General features: G+C 47.5%; 1 protein-coding gene across 18 annotated transcripts in view; it reads right to left on the bottom strand.

Moving 5' to 3' along the window:
• LOC134949554 (uncharacterized) overlaps window positions 1-26,774 on the bottom strand; it is a 274,657-nt gene that overhangs the window by 58,241 nt on the left and 189,642 nt on the right. For 14 of the 18 annotated variants that reach the window (XM_063938199.1, XM_063938210.1, XM_063938206.1 and 11 more), the window contains 9 exons: window positions 21,648-21,746; window positions 21,040-21,111; window positions 14,324-14,422; window positions 13,370-13,441; window positions 12,788-12,886; window positions 5,709-5,780; window positions 5,177-5,275; window positions 3,413-3,484; window positions 1,463-1,561 (listed from right to left, as the gene is read on the bottom strand). In XM_063938199.1, the coding sequence (XP_063794269.1) occupies window positions 1,463-1,561; window positions 3,413-3,484; window positions 5,177-5,275; window positions 5,709-5,780; window positions 12,788-12,886; window positions 13,370-13,441; window positions 14,324-14,422; window positions 21,040-21,111; window positions 21,648-21,746 (783 nt within the window). The remainder of the gene's footprint in view (window positions 1-1,462; window positions 1,562-3,412; window positions 3,485-5,176; window positions 5,276-5,708; window positions 5,781-12,787; window positions 12,887-13,369; window positions 13,442-14,323; window positions 14,423-21,039; window positions 21,112-21,647; window positions 21,747-26,774) is intronic. The other 4 variants (XM_063938208.1, XM_063938202.1, XM_063938211.1 and 1 more) reach the window with 2 other exon arrangements.

Genomic DNA, 26,774 nt, shown 5'->3' on the forward strand with positions numbered 1-26,774 from the left:
ACATACTAACGTCAGGTGGACAATGTTCTGTGTGACACAGATCTGCATAATAAACTTTGGATAAAATAATACAAAATATCCCGACATCTTTATTGATTAGAGTCAATGTTTCCTAATAGTACTTAACCCAAAATATTCCCAACGTGACTGGCAACTCAATCTTAGAATATATTGATTAGTAGTTGTGCTATTGGGTTAGACAGGAGATGATCCTTCATGATAAGCGGAACTAAGTATCAATCTGAGAATACCCTGCCCTTTCTGCACGGACTTCTCTAACAATTCTGAAATAGAATTGGATAATTGGACACACTAGATCACATAGTCGCTGGATTTTAACCGGTCGGTTAAAACTCAGAAGATCTCCTGCAGTGCTCGTTTAGCCTTGAAAAAGCTCATTAGTGAAACGCGTTGATAGGATGACCAAATGTTGTTGCCTGTCATAATTAGAGAATGTTATAGATGGTCTATGGGACCGATTTACTCAGCTACGAGGTTTAGTACAGTAGCTAAAGCTTTGCTTCTTTTTGCTTGCAACTCTATGGGTAGACGTGGTTTCTAGAAATAGGGGAGGAGCCAGGCTGGAGCTTAAGGGGGTCATTCTGAGTTTATCGTAGCTGTTCAAAATTTAGCACAGCTACGATCTTCTTCCCTGACATGCGGAGGGACGTCCAGCACAGGGCTAGCCCTCCCCGCATGTCTGTCCAGCCCCCCCTCGCAGAAGTGCAAAGGCGTCGCACAGTGGCGATGCCTTTGCACTTCAAGAGTAGCTCCCGGCCAGCGCCGCTTTAGCGGGCTGGCCGGGAGCTACTCATCGCTCCCCTGGCCCGCAGCGGCTGTGTGTGACGTCATGCAGCCACTACGGCCCGCCCCCTGCGTTGGCCGGACCAAACCCACGAAACGGCGGTCAAATGCCTCCGTTCCGCCCCCTCCCGCCCAGCGATCGCCTCTGCCTGTCAGTCAGGCAGAGGCGATCGCATCCCTGCTACGGCCTTCGGCCGTCTGGCATGCGCTGGCGCAGTAGGGACCCGTTCACTCTGCTGCGTTAAAACACAGCGAGCGAATGGGTCAGAATGACCCCCTAAATTCTAAGCTGCGGATTCAGTAAGCCGCAATTCCCTTGATGAGCTGCTGGAATGGAGTAAAAACGCCAACAACGGCACATCAACACGTCAGTCTTGCAGAGTTCTGTACGCAGCACTGTGGGGCTGTGCACTAAAATCTGCAAATCCAGTGGGTATCATAAGTGTGCCATACAGCTGCACTCACTCGCACCTACGACTAAATTGCGGCTAACTGGATTGACCAATGAATTAAGTCTACAAATGAAAAAAAAAAAAAAATAAGACTAATCTGCATCAAGCGAAACCTAAAATAAATATTTAGATTTTTTTTTTTTAGAGCTAATCGAATGTAACAAACACATTACTAAAAACGTGGTAAGAAATGAATGTTGTCCAACCTTCTGCAGGTGCGCCATTGTTACCCTGCACCATCCCGTGCTGGAAGCTGGCGCTCTGCAGCCCATTCTTGTGATTTCTGTTCTGTGCCCATCTGTCACCTGGGAAACAGAGAGTAACAAGGACATATAAGACAGGTTCTCACCCCTGACAAGTGTCTGCCCTGTACACCACTGCTCACAGTACACGTTACACTGATTATCTAACAACATCTGTGCTACATGATAGTTACTGCTCTTTGCAGAACCCTTACGTCTTGTTGAATGTGCTGCGTGTCCAGGATCTCAACACAGAATCTCAAGTCTGGTGGTTATACAGGCCATAACAAGACCGTCATCCCTCCAACCTGTACGTACTCCACGGTTGAGTTAGACTTAGATATATGGACTGTTCAAACAATTTTAAACATCAAGTTCTTCACTAGGGCTGGAACATTAGCTTATAGGATCTGTGTATACTTTGCTGAATCCGTTCTTACTTCTGCTCGGAGAATACGTCCTGTGTTAATGGCTGTGACATAACATCACCGCATAATACAGCCACTCCCATCCTTATCACTCAACAATGGCTGGTTTTTATATGTGTCTCCTGTTCTATCCACCAATGTATCTTCTGTGGCTGTGGCCAGTGTCAGGGTTTTGTTCCATAAAGTCTGTCTGACTTATGTACTGTATACTGCAGTCACTGACTTCTGTGATGAGGCCATAAGACAGGCTTCCTGCTAACGCTGTACTGGGACATGTCCCCCACTACTCTGACATCAGCCCCAATCTGCATATCTGACTAGTTTATCATCAGTTTCGGATGGCAGAGATTTCCCTGAATCATCCAGATCTTACAATAACAGTTCCCCATAACTTCCTTTTCTTGTGCGTCCACTAGGGGGGCAAAGGAGATGCTTATACGCTGGGTATTGGTGGTGTGGAGTGAGCAGGCACCAAAGAGTTAAACGAATGTTCCCAGCATGCCTCAGTCCCCCTTCCCCTATACCCTGCTGCTCCGGCCGGGATCTGCCAGGTTTTAGGTTTTTTTTGAGCTAGCAGGAGCGGCACCGTTATGTGTGGGGCTGTTGTTCAGCCATGAAGTTTTTTTTTTTTTACTAAGCAGCGTCCAGAGGACGCCCACACAGCAGCTACAACACCCGGCAGCGGCAGCACCGGTGAATGGTTCGTGACTTCTGCCGCGGGGGAGGGCACACACTTCCGGAAGCCCCAGCAGCCGCATCCGGACGCCAGGAAGATGAGTGAACGGCTCCTTGTTGCAGTTCCCCATAACTCCTTTTTCTCAGTGGTGTTTCTCAGCATGAAAATCCCAAGCTTGAAGCGTACAGTTATCATTTTACAGGTGTATGCATGACCTATTTTAAATCTTATTACTGAACTGTGTGAGTCATTCGGGAAATGCTGGAGTAGTGTATGGCAGGAGCAGAGTTCTCTGTGTCTGCATTGTACAATTAGAGTACACATGGCCGCCTGGTTTTCTACAGGTCATATACTTGCACACCTTGCAGAATGAGCCCAGACACCAAACATTTCCATAGAAGAGTGAAATAGGTATAAATCTTCATCTGAGAATAAGGTCTAAGCACTGTTTAAGGGCTTATGGTAAACGGGAAACGTAACGGTCATGTGACAGCGCAGCGCTCAGTTATAAGAGAACAAGAAAGGATATTTAGGGTGGAATTCAAATGTTTGAAAAGTCGGTTGGGTGTCTGTTTTTTCCTGTCTATTAGATAGACACTCAACTGACTTTTTAAACATTTAAATCTCCCCCTTAGAGTTACACTGTGAGATGTTACGAGGTACAAATGACTGGCCTGCGCCTTTAGGGGCAGTCAGTGGTTGGTAAACCTGCCGTACATGTTATTACTGTATACTTCTGATCTATCAGTAAACACCACTATAGACTTGGTCACTGACACAACGTCTGTATATTTCTTTATTGTTACACACCTGCCATTGGTTCCCTTGTTGGCGCATTTTCTTGTTTAATCCTCGGAGTAACATCAGGAACTATGTATACAGCTGTGTACACAAGAGGAGAACATACACATCTAATTATAACATGTACAGTAATATAGTAACGAATACCATAGATAATGCACTCACAGCTAGCTTTCATTTATGTATTTGTGGATTTGTACGAGAACCATTACTATTTTCACCCAAGCTACATCCATTAAAGTGCATCCAGGCGCTTACATGCGGCGGAGGGGACAGTAATTTCATGTTCTATGAAGACACCTCCACAAACTATGTCCGAGGCATGTGGGCAGGGAAATAAAAGATGACGTGGAGTGTGCAAAGGTTCATGATCCAAAATTACGTTTAAATTCCATCTCTGTACAAATGATACATATTAGCGTCTGGTGGACAATGGGGGTCATTCCGACCCGATCGCTCGCTGCAGTTTGTCGCATCGCAGTGATCGGGTTGGAACTGCGCATGCACCGGCGCATGCGGCTGATATGCTGGGCGGAATAGCACTGTGCTCGGCGTCCCCCCGCAAGTCAGGGCAGATGATCGTAGTACAGTATAATCTTTATTGATCAGAGTCAGTGTATACTAACAGCCTGTCTTAGAACATGTTGTTTAGTAGTTGTGCTATGGTGTTAGACAGGAGCTGATCCTTATGACAAGCGGAACAGAGTATGAATCTGAGAACACCCAGCCCTTTCTGTAACAACCTCTCTAAAGAATCTGAGACAGAAGTATATTGTAAGAACACACGGGGGAGGATTCAATTGTTTATCATACCCAATCTCCCGTCTAAAGTGGGGGGAGATCGGCTTAGGGAAGGGGGTGGGTGGGAAAGGCGGACAACAGCGATATTTCAAGTTTTGTTTTTAGCACGCTCAGACAAGCTGGGTTTAGTCGCGCAAAACGGCTAAACCCGACCAAAGTGCCAGGCACGACACGAAAAGTGCCATTTGGGCACCTACATGGGTCACTTTTTGCACATTTCACCTCACCAGCACGGCGGACTATGATCTGAAATGCGTCTCCCCGCACCTCAACTCGCATTAACTCAAGTGCTCCATTGACAGCCATCTAGTGCCGGCTGCGGGGAGAAACAGCTGAATCGCCCCTACTATGTCACACAGTCATCAAATGTTCTTTTTAAAAACTCAGATTTCCCAAAGTCCCAATTAAGGCTTGAAAAAGCTCAGTAGTGAAACGCATTTTGATGAGATGACCAGGTGCTGTGTTCTGTCCTAATTAGAGAATGTTATAGATAGTCTATGGGACAGATTCAACTAGCTGCGAGGTTCAGACACAATGTTCCAGGTCATTGCAGTGGCTAAAACATTGCTTATTTTTATTTGCAACTTTGTGAGTAGAAGTGGTATCTAGAACTAGGGCAAGAGGCAGGCTGAAGCCTAAATTCTAAGGGGTCGATTCAATAAGCCGTGAACTAGTTGTTTTACTGTTAAAACGGTGCATCAACTCTCCACCATCACGCCACAGTCTTGCAGGTGTTTGTACGCAGCACTATGGGGCTACAAACAAAAAGCTACAATCCAGCAGTACTCTAAGTGCGGCATACACGGCAATCACGGCTAATTGGATTGACCCCTATGAAATATAACTCCAAATAAAAAATGGATCTGCATAAAGGTAAACAACGTAACATAAATATATATATTTATTTTTTTACACAATCAAACCTAACAAACACATTACTAAAACATTAGTAATAAATGAATGGCGTCCTACCTTCTGCAGGTGCGTTACTGTTACCCTGCGCCATCCCGTGCTGGAAGCTGGCACTTGGCAGAGCATTCTTGTGGTTGCTGCTCTGTGCCCATCTGTCACCTGGGAAATAGGAAGTAACAGGACATATGAGACAGGTTCTCACCCCTGACACGTGTCTGTCCCCTACTACGGCGCTGCTCAAAGTTCACGATTCACTGAACTTCCAAACTTTTGTACGCTTGCTATAGGACATTTGTATCACTGCTCCTTGCAGAACCCTTACATCTTGTCGCCTGTGTACCAAACTGGAAATGTAACAGTCATGTGACAGCGCAGCGCTCGGTTATTAGAGAACAAGAAAGTATGTGTAGCGTTATACTGTGAGATGCTACGAGGGACAAATGACCGGCCTGTGCCAATAGGGGGGCAGTCAGTGGCTGGTAACCCTGCCGTACATGTTATTTCTATATACTTCTGATCTACAGTGTGAGAAGGCAACACTATAGACTTGTCCGAACACACAATGTCTGTATATTTCTTTATTGTTACATACCTGGCATTGGTTCCCGCGTGGGCTCTTTTTCTTGTTTAATCCTCGGAGTAACATCAGGAACTATGTATACAGCTATGTACAAAAGAGGAGAACGTACACATCTAATTATAACATGAACACTAATACAGTAACGAATACCATAGATAATATACTCACAGATTGCTTTCATTTATTTATTTGTGGATTTGTACGAGAACTATTACTATTTTTAACCAAGTGCATCCAGGCGCCTACCTGCGGCGGAGGGGACAGTAATTTCTATTAAGACACCTCCACAAACTATGTCTGAGGCTTGTGGGCAGGGAAATAAAAGATGACGTGGAGTGGGCAAAGGTTCATGATCCAAAAATAAGATTTTAAACCTACCGGTAAATCTTTTTCTCGTAGTCCGTAGAGGATGCTGGGGACTCCGTAAGGACCATGGGGATAGACGGGCTCCGCAGGAGACATGGGCCCTTTAAGAAAGACTTTAGATCTGGGTGTGCACTGGCTCCTCCCTCTATGCCCCTCCTCCAGACCTCAGTTAGAGAAACTGTGCCCAGAGGAGACAGACAGTACGAGGAAAGGATTTTTGTTAATGCAAGGGCAAGATTCATACAAGCCACACCAATCACACCGTATAACTTGTGATATACTATCTAGTTAACAGTATGAAAAAACAACATAGCATCGGTCCAAGACCGATGAAAACTATAACATAACCCTTATGTAAGCAATAACTAAATACAAGTCTTGCAGAAGCAGTCCGCACTTGGGACGGGCGCCCAGCATCCTCTACGCACTACGAGAAAAAGATTTACCGATAGGTTTAAAATCTTATTTTCTCTTACGTCCTAGAGGATGCTGGGGACTCCGTAAGGACCATGGGGATTATACCAAAGCTCCCAAACGGGCGGGAGAGTGCGGATGACTCTGCAGCACCGATTGAGCAAACAGGAGGTCCTCCTCAGCCAGGGTATCAAACTTGTAGAACTTTGCAAAGGTGTTTGAACCCGACCAAGTAGCAGCTCGGCACAGCTGTAGTGCCGAGACCCCTCGGAAAGCCGCCCAAGAAGAGCCCACTTTCCTAGTGGAATGGGCCTTGACCGATTTAGGTAACGGCAATCCCGCCGTAGAATGCGCCTGCTGAATCGGGTTACAGATCCAGCGAGCAATAGTCTGCTTTGAAGCAGGAGCGCCAACCTTGTTGGCTGCATACAGGACAAACAGTGCTTCTGTTTTTCTGACTCTAGCCGTTCTGTCCACGTAAATTTTCAAAGCCCTGACCACATCAAGGGACTCGGAATCCTCCAAGTCACGCGTAGCCACAGGCACCACAATAGGTTGATTCATATGAAAGGATGAGACCACTTTTGGCAGGAATTGAGGACGGGTCCGCAATTCCGCTCTATCCATATGGAAAACCAGATAGGGGCTTTTATGTGATAAAGACGCCAATTCCGACACTCACCTAGCCGAAGCCAAGGCTAATAACATGACCACCTTCCAAGTGAGATATTTCAACTCCACCGTTTTAAGTGGTTCAAACCAGTGTGACTTAAGGAAACTTAACACCACGTTAAGGTCCCAAGGCGCCACCGGAGGTACAAAAGGAGGCTGAATATGCAGTACTCCCTTCACAAAAGTTTGTACTTCAGGGAGAGAGGCCAATTTCTTTTGAAAGAAAATGGATAAGGCCGAAATCTGAACCTTAATAGAGCCTAATTTTAGGCCCAAATTCACTCCAGTTTGTAGAAAGTGAAGGAAGCAGCCCAGATGGATTTCTTCCGTAGGAGCATTCCTGGCCTCACACCAAGAAACATATTTTCGCCATATACGGTGATAATGTTTAGATGTCACGTCCTTCCTAGCCTTTATTAGCATAGGAATGACCTCATCCGGAATACCCTTTTCCGCTAGGATCCGGCGTAGGTGAAATTCTTCCGTAGGAGCCTTCTTGGATTCACACCAAGACACATATTTTCTCCAAATACGGTGGTAATGCTTTCCCGTTACTTCTTTTCTAGCCTGAAGAAGTGTAGGAATGACTTCACTGGGAATACCCTTTCGGGCTAGGATTTGGCGCTCAACCGCCACGCCACCAAACGCAGCCGCAGTAAGTCCTGATACACGCACGGCGCCTGTTGTAACAGGTCCTCCTGAAGAGGAAGAGGCCAGGGATCTTCTATGAGCAACTCCTGAAGATCTGGATACCAGGCCCTTTTTGGCCAATCCGGAACAATGAGGATCGCCTGAACCCTTGTTCTTCTTATAATTTTTATCACCTTTGGAATGAGTGGAAGTGGAGGGAACACATAGACCGACTGAAACACCCACGGTGTCATTAGGGCGTCCACCGCTATCGCCTGAGGGTCCCTTGACCTGGAACAATATCTCTGAAGTTTCTTGTTGAGGCGGGACGCCATCATGTCCACTTGAGGAACTCCCCAACGACTTGTCACTTCTGCAAAGACCTCTTGATGAAGACCCCACTCTCCTGGATGGAGATCGTGTCTGCTGAGGAAGTCTGCTTCCCAGTTGTCCACTCCTGGAATGAAGATCGCCGCCAGAGCGCTGGCATGTCTTTCCGCCCAGCGAAGGATCTTCGTTGCCTCGGCCATCGCCGCTCTGCTCTTTGTTCCGCCTTGGCGGTTTATGTACGGCACTGCTGTCACGTTGTCTGACTGAATCAAGACCGGCAGACCTCGAAGAAGATGTTCTGCTTGCAGTATGCCGTTGTGGATGGCTCTTAATTCCAGAATGTTTATGTGTAGACAAGCTTCCTGGCTTGACCACTTTCCCTGAAAGTTTCTTCCCTGTGTGACTGCTCCCCAGCCTCGGAGACTTGCATCCGTGGTCACCAGGATCCATTCCAGAATCCCAAACCTACGTCCCCCCAGAAGGTGAGAACTGTGCAGCCACCACAGAAGGAAAATTCTGGTCCTGGGAGATAGAATTATTTTCCGGTGCATGTCCAGGTGAGACCCGGACCACTGGTCCAGCAGGTTCCACTGAAACACCCTGGCATGGAACCTGCCATACGGAATGGCCTCGTAGGCCGCCACCATCTTCCCCAGCAACCGAGTGCAGTGAAGAACTGACACCCTTGCCGGTTTCAGAATCTGTTTTACCATGTTCTGTATTTCCAGAGCTTTATCCACTGGAAGAAAAACTCTCTGCAATTCTGTATCCAGAATCATACCCAGGAACGACAGCTGTGGATCCAACTGTGATTTTGGCAAATTTAGGAGCCAACCAAATCGTCTGTGAAAGAGCAACATTCTTCAACAATTGCTCCTTGGATCTCGCCTTTATGAGGAGATCGGCCAAGTACAGGATAATTGTGATTCTCTGCTTGCGCAGGAGAACCATCATTTCCGCCATAACCTTGGTGAAAATCCTTGGAGCCGTGGACAGACCAAACGGCAACGTCTGAAATTGGTAATGACAATCCTGCACAGCAAATCTCAGGTAAGCCTGATGTGGAGGATATATGGGGACATGTAAGTAGGCATCTTTTATGTCGACCGACACCATAAAATCCCCCTCCTCCAGACTGGAGATCACTGCTCGTAGAGACTCCATCTTGAACTTGAATCTTTTCAGAAAGAAATTGAGGGATTTTAGGTTTAGAATCGGTCTGACTGAGCCATCCGGCTTCGAGACCATGAACAGGCTCGAATAAAAACCTTCCCCCTGTTGTGACGGGGGCACCGTGACAATCACTTGATTTGGACACAACTTTAGTATCGCAGCACTTACTATCTCCCTTTCTGGAAGAGAAGCTAGCAAGGCCGATTTGAAAAATCGGTGAGGGGGCACGTCTTGAAACTCTAACTTGTATCCCTGGGTTACTATATCTACTATCCAAGGATCCAGGTCTGAGTGCACCCAGACCTGACTGAAGAGTTCGAGACGAGCCCCCACTGGTGCGGACTCTCGCAGCGGAGCCCCAGCGTCATGCAGTGGATTTGGTAGAAGCCGGAGAGGACTTCTGCTCCTGGAAATTTGCCACAGCCTGTGACCTTTTTCCCCTTCCTCTCCCCTTCGCAGCAAGGAAGGAGGACCCACGACCTTTTTTGAATTTGTTGGGCCGAAAGGACTGCATCTGATAGTGAGGCGATTTCTTCTGCTGTGCAGGAACATAAGGTAAAAAGGATGACTTACCCGCGGTAGCCGTAGACACCAGGTCAGTGAGGCCGTCACCAAACAAGACCTTACCGTTAAACGGTAGAAACTCCATCGCCTTCTTAGAGTCAGCATCAGCATTCCATTGATGAATCCACAATGCTCTCCTTGCTGAGACTGCCATGGCTTTGGCCCTTGATCCCAAAAGGCCAGCATCTCTTACGGTTCCGGTATGAATGGTCGACCATGTTATGGTCGACAGTCATTAGGTCGACCACTATTGGTCGACATTGACATGGTCGACATGGACACATGGTCGACACATGAAAATAGTCGACACGTGAAAGGTCGACATATGAAAAGGTCGACATGAGTTTTTTTACTTTTTTGGGTGTCGTTTTTTGCGTAAAGTGGCTGGGAACCCCAATTAGTGCACCGCGTCCCCTCGCATGGCTCGCTTCGCTCGCCATGCTTCGGGCATGGTGCCTTCGCTTCGCTCGGCACACTTAACCGTTCCAATCGTAGTCCATGTGGATCGTAAAGTATGGAAAAGTTCCCCAAAAGAAAAAAAAAAGTTAAAAAACTCATGTCGACCTTTCATGTGTCGACCATGTGTCCATGTCGACCATGTCAATGTCGACCAATAGTGGTCGACCTAATGACTGTCGACCATAACATGGTCGACCATGTGAACGGATACCATCCCTTACAGCTTCTTTTAAATATGCTGCAGCGTCCTTGATGTGACCCAAAGTCAAAAGCACACTATCCCTGTCTAGGGTATCTACCTCAGAGGACAAGTTATCTTCCCACTTTTCAATAGCGCTACTCACCCATGCCGCAGCAACAGCAGGTCTGAGTAGCGACCGGATTTCAGGGTATTTTCCTGCTTATGATCCGCATGATCCTTTAGGGCTGCCGTGTCAGGGGACGGAAGCGCCACCTTTTTAGATAGACGTGATAAAGTTTTGTCTACCGTGGTGATTGACTCCCAGCTGTCCCTGTCCCAGAGGGGAACGGATATGCCATTGGAATTCTTTTGGGAACATGTATCTTTTTGTCAGGATTTTCCCAATCTTTTTCAAAAAGTGCGTTCAGTTCATGAGAGGGAGGAAACGTTACCTCAGGTTTCTTTCCTTTAAACATACAGACCCTCGTATCAGGAACAGCAGGGTCCTCAGTGATATGTAATACGTCTTTTATCGACACAATCATGTACTGAATACTCTTAGCCAGTTTTGGATGTAATCTGGCTTCACTATAGTCGACACTGGAATCAGAGTCCGTGTCGGTATCTGTATCTACAATCTGGGCAAATGCACGTTTCTGCGACCCCGAAGGGGTCTGGACCTGTGACAAAGCATCTTCCATGGATTTCCTCCATGTCTGGTTCTTAGACTCAGATTTATCAAATCTCTTAGCCAACTTAGTCACATTTGTGTTTAAAACACTCAACATAATGACCCAATCATCCGCCGGCGGTGCCGACACTGTTACTCTCACAGAACTGTCTGTCCCCACGCCAGCCTCTTCCTGGGAAGAACATTCAGCCTCAGACATGTCGACACACACACGTACCGTCAGCCACAACCACACTGGGCTATAGGAGACAGACCCACAGCAGAGCCTGTTAGGGAGACACAGAGAGAGTTCTGCCAGCTCACACCCAGCGCCAATCCCGGTTCTGAAGTCAGTAACAAGACTGGCCAGACCTGCTAGCGCTTTTTACATATATAATAATTCACCAATCACTAGTGCCCCCCCCTCCCCCCGTTTTGCACCCTGTTACTTGCACAGTAGTGTGGAGATCAGGGCCAGCGTCTCTGCAGCCTTCTGTGAAGAGAAAAATGGCACTGGTGAGAGCTATGCGGCTAAGCCCCACCCACTACATGGCGCGCTTCAGTCCCACTCAAAAAATCTTTATACTGGCGGGGGTCCCTTAACAAGTGCCTGGGCACTGTTATATTCTAAGCCAGTGCTGTTTGTGGGCCCCCCATGCTGCCCAGGGCGCCCCCCTGCGCCCTGCAGTGCCGTGATCGGTGTGGGAGCATGGCGTGCAGCGCGACCGCTGCGCGGTACCTCAAACGCCGTCTTCTGCCGTCACTGAAGTCTTCTGATCTTCTCATACTCACCCGGCTTCAATCTTCCGGGAACAAGCAGCTAGGCGTACCAAGTGATCGAACCCTCTGGAGCTAATGGTGTCCAGTAGCCTAAGAAGCAGAGCCCTTGAACTCAGAAGAAGTAGGTCTGCTTCTCTCCCCTCAGTCCCACGATGCAGGGAGCCTGTTGCCAGCAGGTCTCCCTGAAAATAGCAAACCTAATAAAAGTCTTTTTCTGAGAAACTCTGGAGAGCTCCTCAGTGTGCATCCAGTCTCACTGGGCACAGAATCTAACTGGAGTCTGGAGGAGGGGCATAGAGGGAGGAGCCAGTTCACACCCATTCAAAGTCTTATAGTGTGCCCATGTCTCCTGCGGATCCCGTCTATACCCCATGGTTCTTGAAGCATCCCCAGCATCCTCTAGGACGTATGAGAAACATTGCTTATTTTTATTTGCAACTTTGTGAGTAAAAGTGGTATCTAGAACTAGGGCAAGAGGCAGGCTGAAGCCTAAATTCTAAGTGATCGATTCAATAAGCCATGAACTAGTTGATTTACTGTTAAAACGGCGCATCAACTCTCCACCAGAACGCCACAGTCTTGCAGGTGTTTGTACGCAGCACTATGGGGCTACAAACAAAAAGCTGCAATCCAGCGGTACTGGAAGTGCGGCATACAGCCGCACTCACTTGTACCTGCAACAAAATCACGGCTAATTGGATTGACCCCTATGAATGATGTCTACAAATAAAAAATGGATCTGTATTAAGTTAAACAACATAATATAAATATATATATATATTTTTTTTTTTACATAATCAAACCTATCAAACACATTACTAAAACATTAGTAATAAATTAATGGCGTCCTACCTTCCGCAGGTGCGTCACTGTTACCCTGCGCCATCCCGTGCTGGAAGCTGGAGCTGGGCAGCGCATTCTTGTGGTCTCTGCTCTGTGCCCATCTGTCACCTGGGAAACAGGAAGTAACCAGGACATATAAGACAGGTTCTCACCCCTGACACGTGTCTGCCCTGTACACCACTGCTCACAGTACACGTTACACTGATCCTCCAAACTTTTGTACGTTTGCTATAGGACATTTGTATCACTGCCCTTTGCAGAACCCTTAGGTCTTGTAGCATGTGGTGCATGTAGAATGGATTTAATTCTTCATCTGAGAACAAGGACCTAGCGCTGCTGCTTATGGTAAACTGGGAATGTAACGGTCATGTGACAGCGCAGCGCTCGGTTATTAGAGAACAAGAAAGTATGTGTAGCGTTATACTGTGAGATGCTATGAGGGACAAATGGCCTGTGCCAATGGGGGGCAGTCAGTGGTTGGTAACCCTGCCGTACATGTTATTTCTGTATACTTCTGATCTACAGTGTGAGAAGGCAACACTATAGACTTGTCCGAACACACAACGTCTTTATTTCTTTATTGTTACACACCTGGTATTGGTTCCCTCATGGGCTGATTTTCTTGTTTAATCCTCGGAGTAACATCAGGAACTACATACACAGCTGTGCACACAAGATGAGAACGTACACATTTAATTAGAACATGTACACTAATAAAGTAACAAATACCATAGATAATACACTCACAACTAAAGTACTGTGCAAAGGTTTTAGGCAGGTGTGAAAAAAAAATGCTGCAAAGTAAGAATGCTTTCAAATAAATGAACAGAAGAGAAATCTAAATCAAATCAATATTTGGTGTGACCGCCCTTTGCCTTAAAAACAGCAGCAATTCTTCTAGGCAGGTACTTATCCATCATGCAGTACCATCAGGAGGCGTCTGATTGGCTCCAAGTTTATTCTGCAGCAGGTCAACGGCCCCAAACATACAGCCAATGTCATTAAGAACTATCTACAGCATAAACAATAACAAGGAGCCCTGGAAGTGATTATATGGCCCCCACAGAGCCTTGAACTCAATATCATCCAGTCTGTCTGGGATTACATGAAGAGATAGAAGGATCTGAGAACGCCTACATCCACAGATGTGTCGTTAGTTCTCCAAGATGTTTGGAACAACCTCCCTGCCAAATTCCTTTAAATACTGTGTGCAAGTGTACCTAGAATAATTAATGCTGTTTTGAAGGCAAAGGGTGGTAACGCCAAATATTGATTTGATTTAGATTTATGTTTATTGACTTTGCATTTTGTTAATTGCTAAAAATAAACTATTAACACTTCTATTTTTGAAAGCATTCATATTTTGCAGCATTTTTTCCACATCTGCCTAAAACCTGTAGCTTTTATTTATTTTAAATATGAATTACATCTACAAATAAAAAAAATATATAACTAATCTGAATTAAGCAAAACAATATAAAATATTTTTTATTTTTAAGACAAACACACATCTGAAATGCTGGTAAGAAATTAATGGCGTCCTACCTTCCGCAGGTGCGTCACTGTTACCCTGCGCCATCCCGTGCTGGAAGCTGGCGCTGGGCAGTGCATTCTTGTGGCTGCTGCTCTGTGCCCATCTGTCACCTGGGAAACAGGAAGTAACCAGGACATATGAGACAGGTTCTCACACCTGACAAGTGTCTGCCCTGTACACCACTGCTCATAGTACACGTTACACTGATGCTCCAAACTTTTGTACGCTTGCTATAGGACATTTATATTACTGCCCACTGCAGAACCCTTACATCTTGTCGCCTGTGGTGCATGCCAAACTGGAAATGTAACGGTTATTAGAGAACAAGAAAGATGTGTAGTTACACTGTGAGATGCTACAAAGTAAAAAATAGGATTTTGGTACTTACCAGGTAAATCCTTTTCTTTGAATCCATAGGGGGCACTGGAGTACTCTTGGGATATGGACGGCTTCCACCGGAAGAAGGCACTGAATAAATTAATTTTGAGACTACTCCTCCCCTCCATATCCTCGAGCACCTCAGTGTTTTTTACTGAGCCGAACAGGATCGATAGAGAGATTGACAAAAGGAGAATTACATATAACCTCACGGACAACAATAAAGTTGACACAAAACGTAACTGACAACTAAAACAGTTGACACCATAACTGATTAACATTTATTAAATTTAAACCAGTCGTGAAAGTGTGTTACCATAAGAACCACTGAACTTACTCTAAAACAGGTAAACTGCTCTGGGTGGGCGTCCAGTGCCCCCTATGGATTCAAAGAAAAGGATTTACCTGGTAAGTACCAAAATCCTATTTTCTTTTTCATCCACTAGGGGGTCACTGGAGTACTCTTGGGATGTACCAAAGTTTCCCCCGTGGGCGGGAGAGCTGTTTGGCACCTGTAACACCAGGCGGCCAAAGCTAGATGCTGGTGCCGCAAACGTATCAAACTTGTAAAAGCGCACAAACGTGTGCACTGAAGACCAAGTAGCCGCACGGCAAAGCTGTGTCGTAGAAGCCCCACGACTCGCTGCCCATGACGTTCCCACAGAACGTGTGGAATGAGCTGTTACTGATGTAGGTGGCTGTAACCTAGCATGAAGGTAAGCCTGACGTATGGTCAGTCTAATCCATCTGGATAAGGTCTGCTTAGAGGCTGGCCAACCCCTCTTGGCCGCATCATAGAGAACAAACAACGTATCCGTCTTACAAACTGTAGACGTTCGGGATACATAAACGCGTAATGCGCGAACCACATCCAACGTTCCGGAATTTTCTGTTAATACCGGAACTACTATTGGTTGATTGATGTGAAAAGACGACACTACCTTTGGTAGGAAAGCGGGATTCGTCCGAAGTTCCGCTCTGTCATCATGAAAAACTAAATACGGTGACTTGCATGACAAGGCACCCAAATCTGAAACACGCCTTGCCGAAGCTAAGGCTAAAAGAAAAATCGTTTTCCAAGTGAGAAATTTAATATCCACTTGTTGTAAGGGTTCAAAGTAAAAGGACTGTAAGAAATCTAAAACCAGATTCAAGTCCCATGGCGCTGTAGGTGGAATGAATGGAGGCTGTACCCTCAGTGCACCCTGCAGAAACGTATGTACCGACGGCAACAAAGCCAATTTCCTTTGAAAGTAAATTGACAATGCCGATACCTGCACCTTTAGTGTGGATAGACGTAGTCCTCCATCTAACCCCATCTGTAAAAATAACAAAAAACGGGATAATTTAAAAGATGATGTCGGAAACCTCCGAGCTTCACACCAACCTATATAAGTACGCCAGATTCTGTAATAATGAGCTGCCGTAACCGGCTTCCTAGCTCGTATCATGGTTGGAATAACAGACTCAGGAATGCCCTCTCTTCTCAAGATGGCTTTTTCAACAGCCACCCCGTCAAACGCAGCCGCGCTAAATCGGGGTAAAGGAACGGACCCTGTTGTAACAGGTCCGGACGTAGTGGGAGTGGCCAAGGATCGTCTGCGAGTAGTCCGAGGAGATCCGAGAACCAAGTTCTCCGAGGCCAATGAGGCGCTATTAGTATGACTGTGACGGACCCTCTCTTGATCCGTTTTAGCAACAGCGGGAGCAGCGGAAACGGTGGAAACAGATACACGAGGCTGTACGGCCACGCGGCTGTGAGAGCATCCACCGCCACTGCCTTTGGATCTCTCGTTCTGGACACATATCGTGACACCTGATGATTGTGGCGGGATGCCATCAGATCCACCTGAGGGTAACCCCACCTCTGGATCAACATCTGAAACACTTCTGGATTTAATGCCCACTCTCCTGGATGAAAATCCCGACGACTGAGAAAATCTGCCTCCCAGTTGTCCACTCCCGGAATGAACACTGCCGACAATATCACCTGGTGATATTCGGCCCATCTGAGGATCCGAGCTACTTCCCGCATTGCCATGCGGCTTCTCGTTCCTCCCTGTTTGTTTATGTATGCGACCGCCGTCGCATTGTCTGACTGCACCTGAACAGTCTGAAAACGAAACATGTGCACTGCTTGTCTTAGCGCATTGTAAATCGCCCGGAGTTCCAGGACATTTATAGATAGCAATCTCTCGTGATCTGCCCAGAGGCCCTGGAGCCGATAACTCTGAACTACAGCTCCCCAACCTCTGAGACTCGCGTCTGTTGAAAGAATTATCCAATTCCCGACGCCGAACCGTCTCCCTGCAGATAGATTGTGTATCTTTAGCCACCAGAGAAGAGACACCCTGACCTGTGGCGACAATCTCACCCTGTGGTGAATCTGCAGATGTGAGCCCGACCACTGTGCTAGCACCTCCAGTTGAAACGGACGTGAGTGAAATCTTCCGAACTGAAGTGCTTCGAAAGCCGCCACCATTGTGCCTAAAAGGCGAATGCACAAATGTACTGAGACTGTGCGTGGCTTGAGCACTAATTGTACCAGATGACGAATGACCTGTACTTTTTGTTGTGGTAGGTAAATTTTTTGATTTACTGTATCGAAAATCATCCCTAGGAATTGAAGTCGTTGAGACGGAATTAGCTGTGATTTCTTGAAACTGACTATCCAACCGTGCTGAACTAGTACATTGTACGTTAGCAACGCATGCTGGAGAAGCATCTGTTGAGATGGAGCCTTGATGAGTAGATCGTCCAAATACGGAACAATTATTACTCCTAGGGACCTGAGATGAGCTATCATCACGGACATCACCTTGGTGAATACCCGAGGCGCTGATGAGAGGCCAAACGGCAGAGCCTGAAACTGGTAGTGGTCTCGCCTTATTGCAAACCTTAAGAAACTCTGATGAGGTGGCCAAATCGGAATGTGTAAGTACGCATCTTTGAGATCCAGCGCAATCATGAATTCCTGTGGCTCTAAACCTGCAATTACTGAGCGCAGAGATTCCATCTTGAATCTGTAGTAAGTGACGTATTGATTGAGACCCTTTAGGTTCAATATTGGCCTGACTGAGCCATCTGGTTTTGGTACCACAAACAGACTGGAATAATAACCCTGCCCCTGTTCCTGCACAGGGACCGGAATCACGACTGCAGCATTCAGCAGAGACTGAATGGCCACCTGCAGAACTGCTTTCTTGTCGTCCGACACAGGCAGTCCTGTCGTGAAAAATCTCCCTGACGGAAGACAATCGAACTCTATTTTGTAACCCTCTAACACTAAATTGCGGATCCACCCATCTGTGGACGTCTGAAGCCACGCCCCCTGAAAGCTCTGAAGGCGTGCTCCCACAATTGGAGATCCGAGATGGGCTGGGAGCCCGTCATGCCACTGGCTTGTTAGTGGTCTTAGCGTCTTGACGACGTGCATTGGATTGTCGGGCACCACGTCCCCGACCTCTTCTACCAAGCGTGACCGCTCCTGTGCCCCGCCCACGAAAGGGCTGAGTTCTAAAGGATTTGAACGCCGGACCAGAATATTTCCGTTTAGGTACAGTTGTAGGCGATGGAAGAAACACAGACTTTCCTCCTGTAGCCTCAGAAATCCAACTGTCCAATTCGGGACCGAAAAGCTTCTCGCCATCGTAAGGCAATGCCTCTATACCTTTTTTAACCTCCGCCTCCGCTTGCCAAGAACGTAGCCAAAGTGCTCGTCGTGCTGTGACTAGCGATGAAGAAAGGCGAGAAGTAAGCTGACAGACGTCAGTAGAAGCTGTACATAGATATTCAGCAGCTTCCCAGATTTGATCCGCGAGAAGTATAAGATGGTCATCCTGTAGAGCCGACTTGAGCTCTTTTATCCATACCATTAATGCTTTAGTAACCCAAATGCCAACCAACCCAGGTCTCAGCAACACTCCTGCTGCTGTATACATGGACTTTAGCATAGATTCTATTTTTACGATCTGCAGGGTCTTTAAGCGTAGTAGCAGTTGGTACTGGTATGGTTAACTTCCTTGTAAGTTTAGATACGGACGAATCCACCAATGGTGGGTTCTCCCATGTAGCTGTCATGGACTCTGGAAACGGGTAACTCGATTTAAATCTACGAGGTATAGAAAACCGTTTATCCGGATTCTTCCGTGTTTCCAGTAACATTTTATTAAGAGATTCCGAAACAGGAAAACACATCGGAGATCTCTGTCGTTTAGTAAAGACTACCTCATCATTCGTCAGGGGCTCCTCAGTTTCCGTAAACTCCAGCGACTGACGTACTGCTCTGATGAGATTATCAATGCCTGGGCTGTCAAAATCGTCACTATCTGACTGTTGGTCTATTTCGCCCTCCTCATACTCATGTTCAGTGAGGTCTAGCATCGCAGAAACTGGCAAATTATTAGGAAAAGGAACCTTATCCTTTCCACCAAAGGTGGACCTTTGACCAGATTGAGACTCCTCTGGTAACTCAAACGGTCTCATTTTAAACTCAGATCTTGCCGCCTCCCTCTCTTCACGAGAGGCGGCCAACTCTGATTGCAAACCAACTAATACATTTGCAAGCATAGCCCATGGAGGGTCCGGAGACGAACCTGGCTTTAATTCTGGAGTGGAAATCGTATTTGTAGCTGTATTAATAACACATACTGTACATGTGGTGGATCCATCAGGCAACACACTTTTACAGACATGACAGGAAAATTGTTTCTCAGATTTTGCTGGTGTCTTACTCATTATGAAGACAGACAATACAAACTACACACAGACAGTTTGCACGACTCAGTAATAACACTAAGGTTCTTTGTATATTATCAGGCAAGTGCAGTGCACGCCAGCAAAAAGAAAACTGATCCCCAAATTCCCCTAATACCCCTCTTAAGTAGAGATGTAATATAGGAATCCTGGAACAGACAGGAGAAACATTAAGTATGTTAATACCAAATTTTCCTTTAAAGCTTAATACTGCTAATGTGTCTCCCCCCCCACCCCCACGACCCCGTGTACAGCAGCGGGTCGGAGGCACCGTGGGACACACCGCATAGAGCCGTGTGAGCGGCCTATACCTGCGTAGCCAAGGCAGCGGGGAACTCATCGGCTGCAGCGGGGAACTCATCGGCTGCAGCGGCGCTGGGAGCGGCGGTCAGCGGGAGCAGAGAGCGTACTGCATAGAGCCGTGGAGCGGCCTATGCACACGCGCTCCAGGTCCAGAACACACAAAGCATAGAGCCGTGGAGCGGCCTATTCCTGTGTAGACAGGCAGCGGGGAACCATCGGCTGCTGCGGCGCTGGGAGCGGCGGTGAGCGGGAGCAGAGAGCGTACTGCATAGAGCCGTGGGGCGGCCTATGCATACGCGCTCCGGGCCGTAGGATAACACACAGCATGGAGCCGTAGAGCGGCCTATACCTGTGTAGCCAGGCAGCGGGGAACTCATCGGCTGCTGCGGCGCTGGGAGCGGCGGTCAGCGGGAGCAGAGCGTACTGCATAGAGCTGTGGGGCGGCCTATGCACACGCGCTCCGGACCGCAGGATAACACACAGCATGGAGCCGTAGAGCGGCCTATACCTGTGTAGCCAGGCAGCGGGGAACCATCAGCTGCTGATGTGCTGGGAGCGGCGGTCCGCGGGAGCAGAGAGCGCACTGCATAGAGCCGTGAAGCGGCCTATGCACACGTGCTCCGGGCAGCAGCAATGTATCTAGGATGCGGCGCTGGTCCTCCATCTACCCCTAGCGTGATAATGCGCTCAGTCCCCAATACAATCACTCAACAGTGGGGCGGCAGCGTAAGCTGACCGCCCCTCTCAACATACCTGGACAGTAACAAGGTCTATGACGGGGCTTTTCATTCAAGCTCCGTCCAGCTTCTTGCAGACAGCCAGCACGTGGTGTGAGGGAGCTCTTTACAGAGAGGTCCGACACTCACAGCTGCTCTCAGCAGCTTCCACTATCCCTGACCCACGCCTCTCAGAAGGGGGGAAAGGATGTGGCAATCATTTAAGAAAAAAGAAAAAAATAAACTTAGAAAAAAATTCCAAGACTTGTGGACGAACTCCACTATGCCTTCTAACTGTGTCGAGCACAGAAAAAACACTGAGGTGCTCGAGGATATGGAGGGGAGGAGTAGTCTCAAAATTAATTTATTCAGTGCCTTCTTCCGGTGGAAGCCGTCCATATCCCAAGAGTACTCCAGTGACCCCTAGTGGATGAAAAAGAAATGACCAGCCTGTACCACTGGGGGGCAGTTAGTAAACCTTCCACACATGTTATTACTGTATACGTCTGATCTATGAGAAATAACACTATAGACTTGGTCACTGACACAACATCTGTATATTTCTTGTTACACACCTGGTATTGGTTCCTTCGTAGACTTATTCTCTTGTATAATCCTTGGAGAAACATCAGGAACTACATATACAGCTGTGTACACAAGGAGAGAAGATACACATTTAGGGCCTTATTCAGGTTTGTTATCAAACCAAAAAAGTAATTAAATGGGCAAAACCATGTTGTGCTGCAGGTGGGTCAGATGTAACATGTGCAGAGAGTTAGATTTGGGTGGGGTATGTCCAAACTGAAATCTAAATTGCAGTGTAAAAATTAAGCCGCCAGTATTTACCCTGCACAGAAACAATATAACCCACCCAAATCTAACTCTCTCTGCACATGTTACATCTGCCCCACCCGCAATGCACGTGGTTTTGCCCAATTGCTTACTTTTGTGGTTTGCTAACTAACCTGAATAACCCCCTTAACTATAACATGCACACTAATATAGTAACAGATACCACAGATAATACACACAGAGCTAGCTTTTACTTATTTGAATTATGAATTTTCTGTACAAATAAAAATATATATAACTTATCTGAATAAAGAGAAACAACATCAAATATTTAGACTTTTTAAGACAAACACATGTCCGAAACACTGGTAATAAGTGAATGGCGTCCTACCTTCCGCAGGTGCGTCACTATTACTCTGCGCCATAGCGTGCTGGAAGCTGGCGCTCGGCAGCGCATTCTTGTGGTTGCTGCTCTGTGCCCATCTGTCACCTGGGAAACAGGAAGTAACCAGGACATATAAGACAGGTTCTCACCCCTGACACGTGTCTGCCCTGTACACTGTTTTATCGCTGCTCCTTGCAGAACCCTTACATCTTGTCGCCCGTGGTGCATGTCTAAAATCGCCACTTCTTACAGAATGAGCCCAGACACCCATTATTTCCAAAGGGGGGCAAAATGGATTTAATTCTTCACCGAGAATAAGGACTGAGCGCTATTGCTTATAGTAAACTGGTACTTATGGTAAATGTGACAGCGCAGCGATCGGTTATCAGAGAAGAAGAAATGATATACCGGCTATCGGGAGACCGCCGGTCACTATACCGACGCCGGGATCCCGAACAGTTAACAGCCCGCCTGTGAGCATGCCAACCAGCAGGGACTATTCCGACTTGTGGGTGTCCACAACACTCATAGAGCGGGAATAAAACCTGTGGTGAGTGCTACGAGCCCGCAAAAGGAGATTTATGGTAAGACTTACCATTGTTAAATCTCTTTCTGCGAGGTACACTAGATTCCACAGGGAATAACATCGGGGGTGTAGAGTTGGATCTTGATCCGAGGCACCAACAGGTTAAAGCTTTGACTGTTCCGAGGATGCACTGCACCGCCTCCTCTAAAGCCCCGCCTCCAGGCACTGGAGCTCAGTTTTGTTAACCAGTCCAATGCAATAGCAGGTAAAAGAGACGATAGTAGTTAGCCACATAGAACCACGTTCTCATGACAGGAGATGGTAGCAGTGGCTAATGCCATACCAACCCAAAGAAGCTAAGTGCGTCAGGGTGGGCAACCTGTGGAATCCAGTGCACCTCGCAGAAAGAGATTTAACCATGGTAAGTCTTACCATAAATCTCCTTTTCTGCAGCGGGGTACACTGTTATTCCACAGGGAATAAAATTGGGGATGTCCTAAAGCAGTTCCTTATGGGAGGGGACGCACTGTAGCGGGCACAAGAACCCGGCGTCCAAAGGAAATATCCTGGGAGGCGGAAGTATCAAAGGCATAGAACCCAATGAACGTGTTCACTGAGGACCACGTAGCCGCCTTGCACCACAGCGGGTCGCCCAAGAAGGTCCAACAGACCGAGTAGAATGGGCCTTGATAGAAGCTGGGAGTCCAGCCTGCGCATAAGCTTGTGCAATCACCATTCTAATCCATCTGGTCAAGGTTTGCTTATTCGCAGGCCAGCCACGTTTGTGAAAACCAAAAAGTACAAAAAGGGAATCTGACCTCCTGATAGAGGCAGTCCTTTCCACATATATACGGAGAGCCCGTACCACATCCAAAGATCGCTCTTAGGAGGACAAACGAGAAGAGATGAAGGCTGGAACCACAATCTCCTGATAAAGGTGAAAAGACGATACCACCTTAGGCAAATAACCTGGCCGAGTTCTAAGAACTGCTCGGTCACAGTGGAAAATCAGAAAGGGTGGACGACAGGACAAGGCGCCTAAGTCCAACACCCTCCTAGTAGAGGCAATAGCCAACAGAAAAATTACCTTTAGCGTAAGGCATTTAAGGTCCACAGACTCAAGAGGTTCAAACGTAAACTCTTGAAGGGCATTCAGAACAACAGACAGATCCCATGGAGTCACAGGAAGGACATAGGGGGTCATTCCAAGTTGTTCGCTCGCTAGCTGCTTTTAGCAGCATTGCACACGCTAGGCCGCCGCCCTCTGGGAGTGTATCTTAGCTTAGCAGAATTGCTACTAAATAATTCTTTGCAGTTTCTGAGTAGCTCCGGACCTACTCACAGATTGCGATTAGCTCAGTCCGTTTAGTTCCTGGTTTGACGTCACAAACACGCCCTGCGTTCGGCCAGCCACTCCCCTTTTCTCCAGCCACTCCCGCGTTTTTCCCTGACACGCCTGCGTTTTTTTGCAAACGCTGTGAAAACGCTTAGTTGCCGCCCAGAAACACCCACTTCCTGTCAATCACTCACCGATCAGCAGGGCGATTGAAAAGCGCCGCTGAAGCTACAGCAAGACTGCTAAGTTTTTAGTAAAATAACTAAGCGCATGCGCTCTGCGTACCATGCGCATGCACAGTTTGCAACAAATCGCAGCATAGCGAAAATCGGCAACGAGCGAACAACTCGGAATGACCCCCATAGGGAGGCTGAATCCGTAAAACACCCTGAGTGAAAGTATGAACGTCGGGAAAAGACGCAATTTTCCTCTGAAACCATACCGACAAGGCAGAAATAATAAGAATTTACTCACCGGTAATTCTATTTCTCGTAGTCCGTAGTGGATGCTGGGACTCCGTAAGGACCATGGGGAATAGCGGCTCCGCAGGAGACTGGGCACAACTATAAAGAAAGCTTTAGGTCTAACTGGTGTGCACTGGCTCCTCCCACTATGACCCTCCTCCAGACTTCAGTTAGGATACTGTGCCCGGAAGAGCTGACACAATAAGGAAGGATTTTGAATCCCGGGTAAGACTCATACCAGCCACACCAATCACACCGTATAACTCGTGATACAATACCCAGTTAACAGTATGATAACAACTGAGCCTCTCAACAGATGGCTCAACAATAACCCTTTAGTTAAGCAATAACTATATACAAGTATTGCATACAATCCGCACCTGGGATGGGCGCCCAGCATCCACTACGGACTACGAGAAATAGAATTACCGGTGAGTAAATTCTTATTTTCTCTGACGTCCTAAGTGGATGCTGGGACTCCGTAAGGACCATGGGGATTATACCAAAGCTCCGAAACGGGCGGGAGAGTGCGGATGACTCTGCCGCACCGAATGGGCAAACTCTAGGTCCTCCTCAGCCAGGGTGTCAAACTTGTAGAATTTAGCAAACGTGTTTGACCCCGACCAAGTAGCTGCTCGGCAAAGTTGTAGAGCCGAGACCCCTCGGGCAGCCGCCCAAGAAGAGCCCACCTTCCTCGTGGAATGGGCTTTCACTGATTTAGGATGCAGCAGTCCAGCCGCAGAATGTGCAAGCTGAATCGTACTACAGATCCAGCGAGCAATAGTCTGCTTTGAAGCAGGTGCACACAACTTGTTGGGCGCATACAGGATAAATAGCGAGTCAGTCTTTCTGACTCCAGCTCTCCTGGAAATCAGGATTTTGGTACTTACCGATAAATCCCTTTCTCCGATTCCACAGGGGCCACTGGAGCGTAGTTACAATGGGGAAATAGTAGGCAGTAGTTGGGAGCTGGCACTTTAAAATTCTCACACTGTGGCTAGCTCCTCCCCTACTATCTCCCCTCCAAGCCAGTCTAAGTAAAACTGTGCCCGAGGAGAGCTGTAATAAACAAACCGTAAGGTAGAGGAGGTTAATGAAGCCCTGTAAACCAGGAGAACACAAACCAAACCTGGAACAGAACCTAACAAACAACCGGCTAGCCCGAACTCAACAAGCAGTCATATGGTGATCTGCAAACCGTTAAGCAAAAAACAAGGAGGAACAGCGCTGGGCGGGCGTCCAGTGGCCCCTGTGGAATCGGAGAAAGGGATTTATCGGTAAGTACCAAAATCCTGATTTCTCCTTCATCCACTAGGAGCCACTGGAGCGTAGTTACAATGGGGACGTCCCAGAGCTCCCAGAACGGGTGGGAGAGCGCTGAGAGTTCTGTAAAACCACTCGGCCAAACTGAGATGCAGAGGCCGCAAAAGTGTCAAACTTGTAGAATTTGACAAACGTATGACGGCCGGACCAAGTAGCTGCCCGACCTAAAGTATTCATGGAGACCCCACGGGCAGCTGCCCACGAAGGTCCCACCACGCACGGAAAGTGCGCTGAAATGGAAAACGGAGGCTCCCGAGCAACCGCCAAGAAGACTGTCTGATGGTCAGATGTATCCAACAGCCCAGCATATGCTGGGACCCTGGCTATTTAGTACGGGAGCATCGTACAGAATAAAGAAGAAAAAACCCTTTGTCGAATAGCCTAAGACCTCTGTAGAGAAAGTCAGCAAGCCCTGACAACAGTCAAAGAGGACTGAAAAACACTAGTGTCAGATTTATATGAAAAACGGACATGCCCTTTGGGAGAAACGACCGCTGAGGCCGAAGCTCAGCCGGGGGAGTTGCTAATAGAGTACTCCCTGAAAGAGAGCCCGAACTTACGGGCGCCAGGCTAATTTCTTTTGGAAGAAAACCGAAAAAGGCAGGGACCGAAAATTCAGGTCAATGTGGTTTGAAGCGCAGCGGAGCAAAACCTCCCAGAGGAACCAAAGATGACGGCTGAATGGTAACTGAAAGAAGGGGAAAACCCCCTTTTATCCTTATTATGTCCCATACAGCTTTCCAAAAGTGGCAAAAGCGAGAAGAGGTAACAGACTTCTGAAATCGGGGCCTAGTAGGCCTAACCGAACTAGGGAACTCCTCCCTTCTGAGGGCTCGTGAACAGTCACACGGTTAAATGAAACCAGTGTAAGATTGAACAAAGAAAAGGACCCTGTTGAAGTAGACAGTCCAGTCGAGGTAGGAGCCAAGGCTCCTCTACCGACAACAGTTGTAGCCGTATCTTCAAGTCATGCTTGGCCCAACCAGAGCCACCGAGAGGACTATCACGCATATTCTCCTCCTGTGTTACCGAAAGTGAGGTAGAAATAGAAAATGAGGCAGGATAGAATAACCAGAAACGCCCAGGAGCCCTGAGGGCATCCTCGGCTACTGCCACCAGAGCTCACGTCGGTGAGTAGTAAAGGGTTAAAGAGTCAGTCAGAACGCCTTGAGGTCGATTCGAAATCTCCGCCCACAGCAGACCAGCTGACAAAACTCCGGGGAATGTTCCCTCACCCAGGAGTCTGACCTGGTGGCCTGATCTGGAAAGAAGATTGTTGTCCCCCGCTCAGAGGGGAATGTAGGCGACCACTCATTGCGTCCCAGCTTGACTGAAGAAATAGAGTACCTGGTACCGAGGAAGGAAAAATCCTCCGACGGACCCTGTTGAGAAAACGTTTATGAGGAGCATAAATCGGATCTTCAGAAGCCACGTAATGTACAGAGTGGGATAGTAGCAGTAGATTGTCCCATTAGGGAACCAAC

Source organism: Pseudophryne corroboree, chromosome 8 (genome assembly GCF_028390025.1).
Source record: "Pseudophryne corroboree isolate aPseCor3 chromosome 8, aPseCor3.hap2, whole genome shotgun sequence".
Taxonomy (NCBI): Eukaryota; Metazoa; Chordata; class Amphibia; order Anura; family Myobatrachidae; genus Pseudophryne; species Pseudophryne corroboree.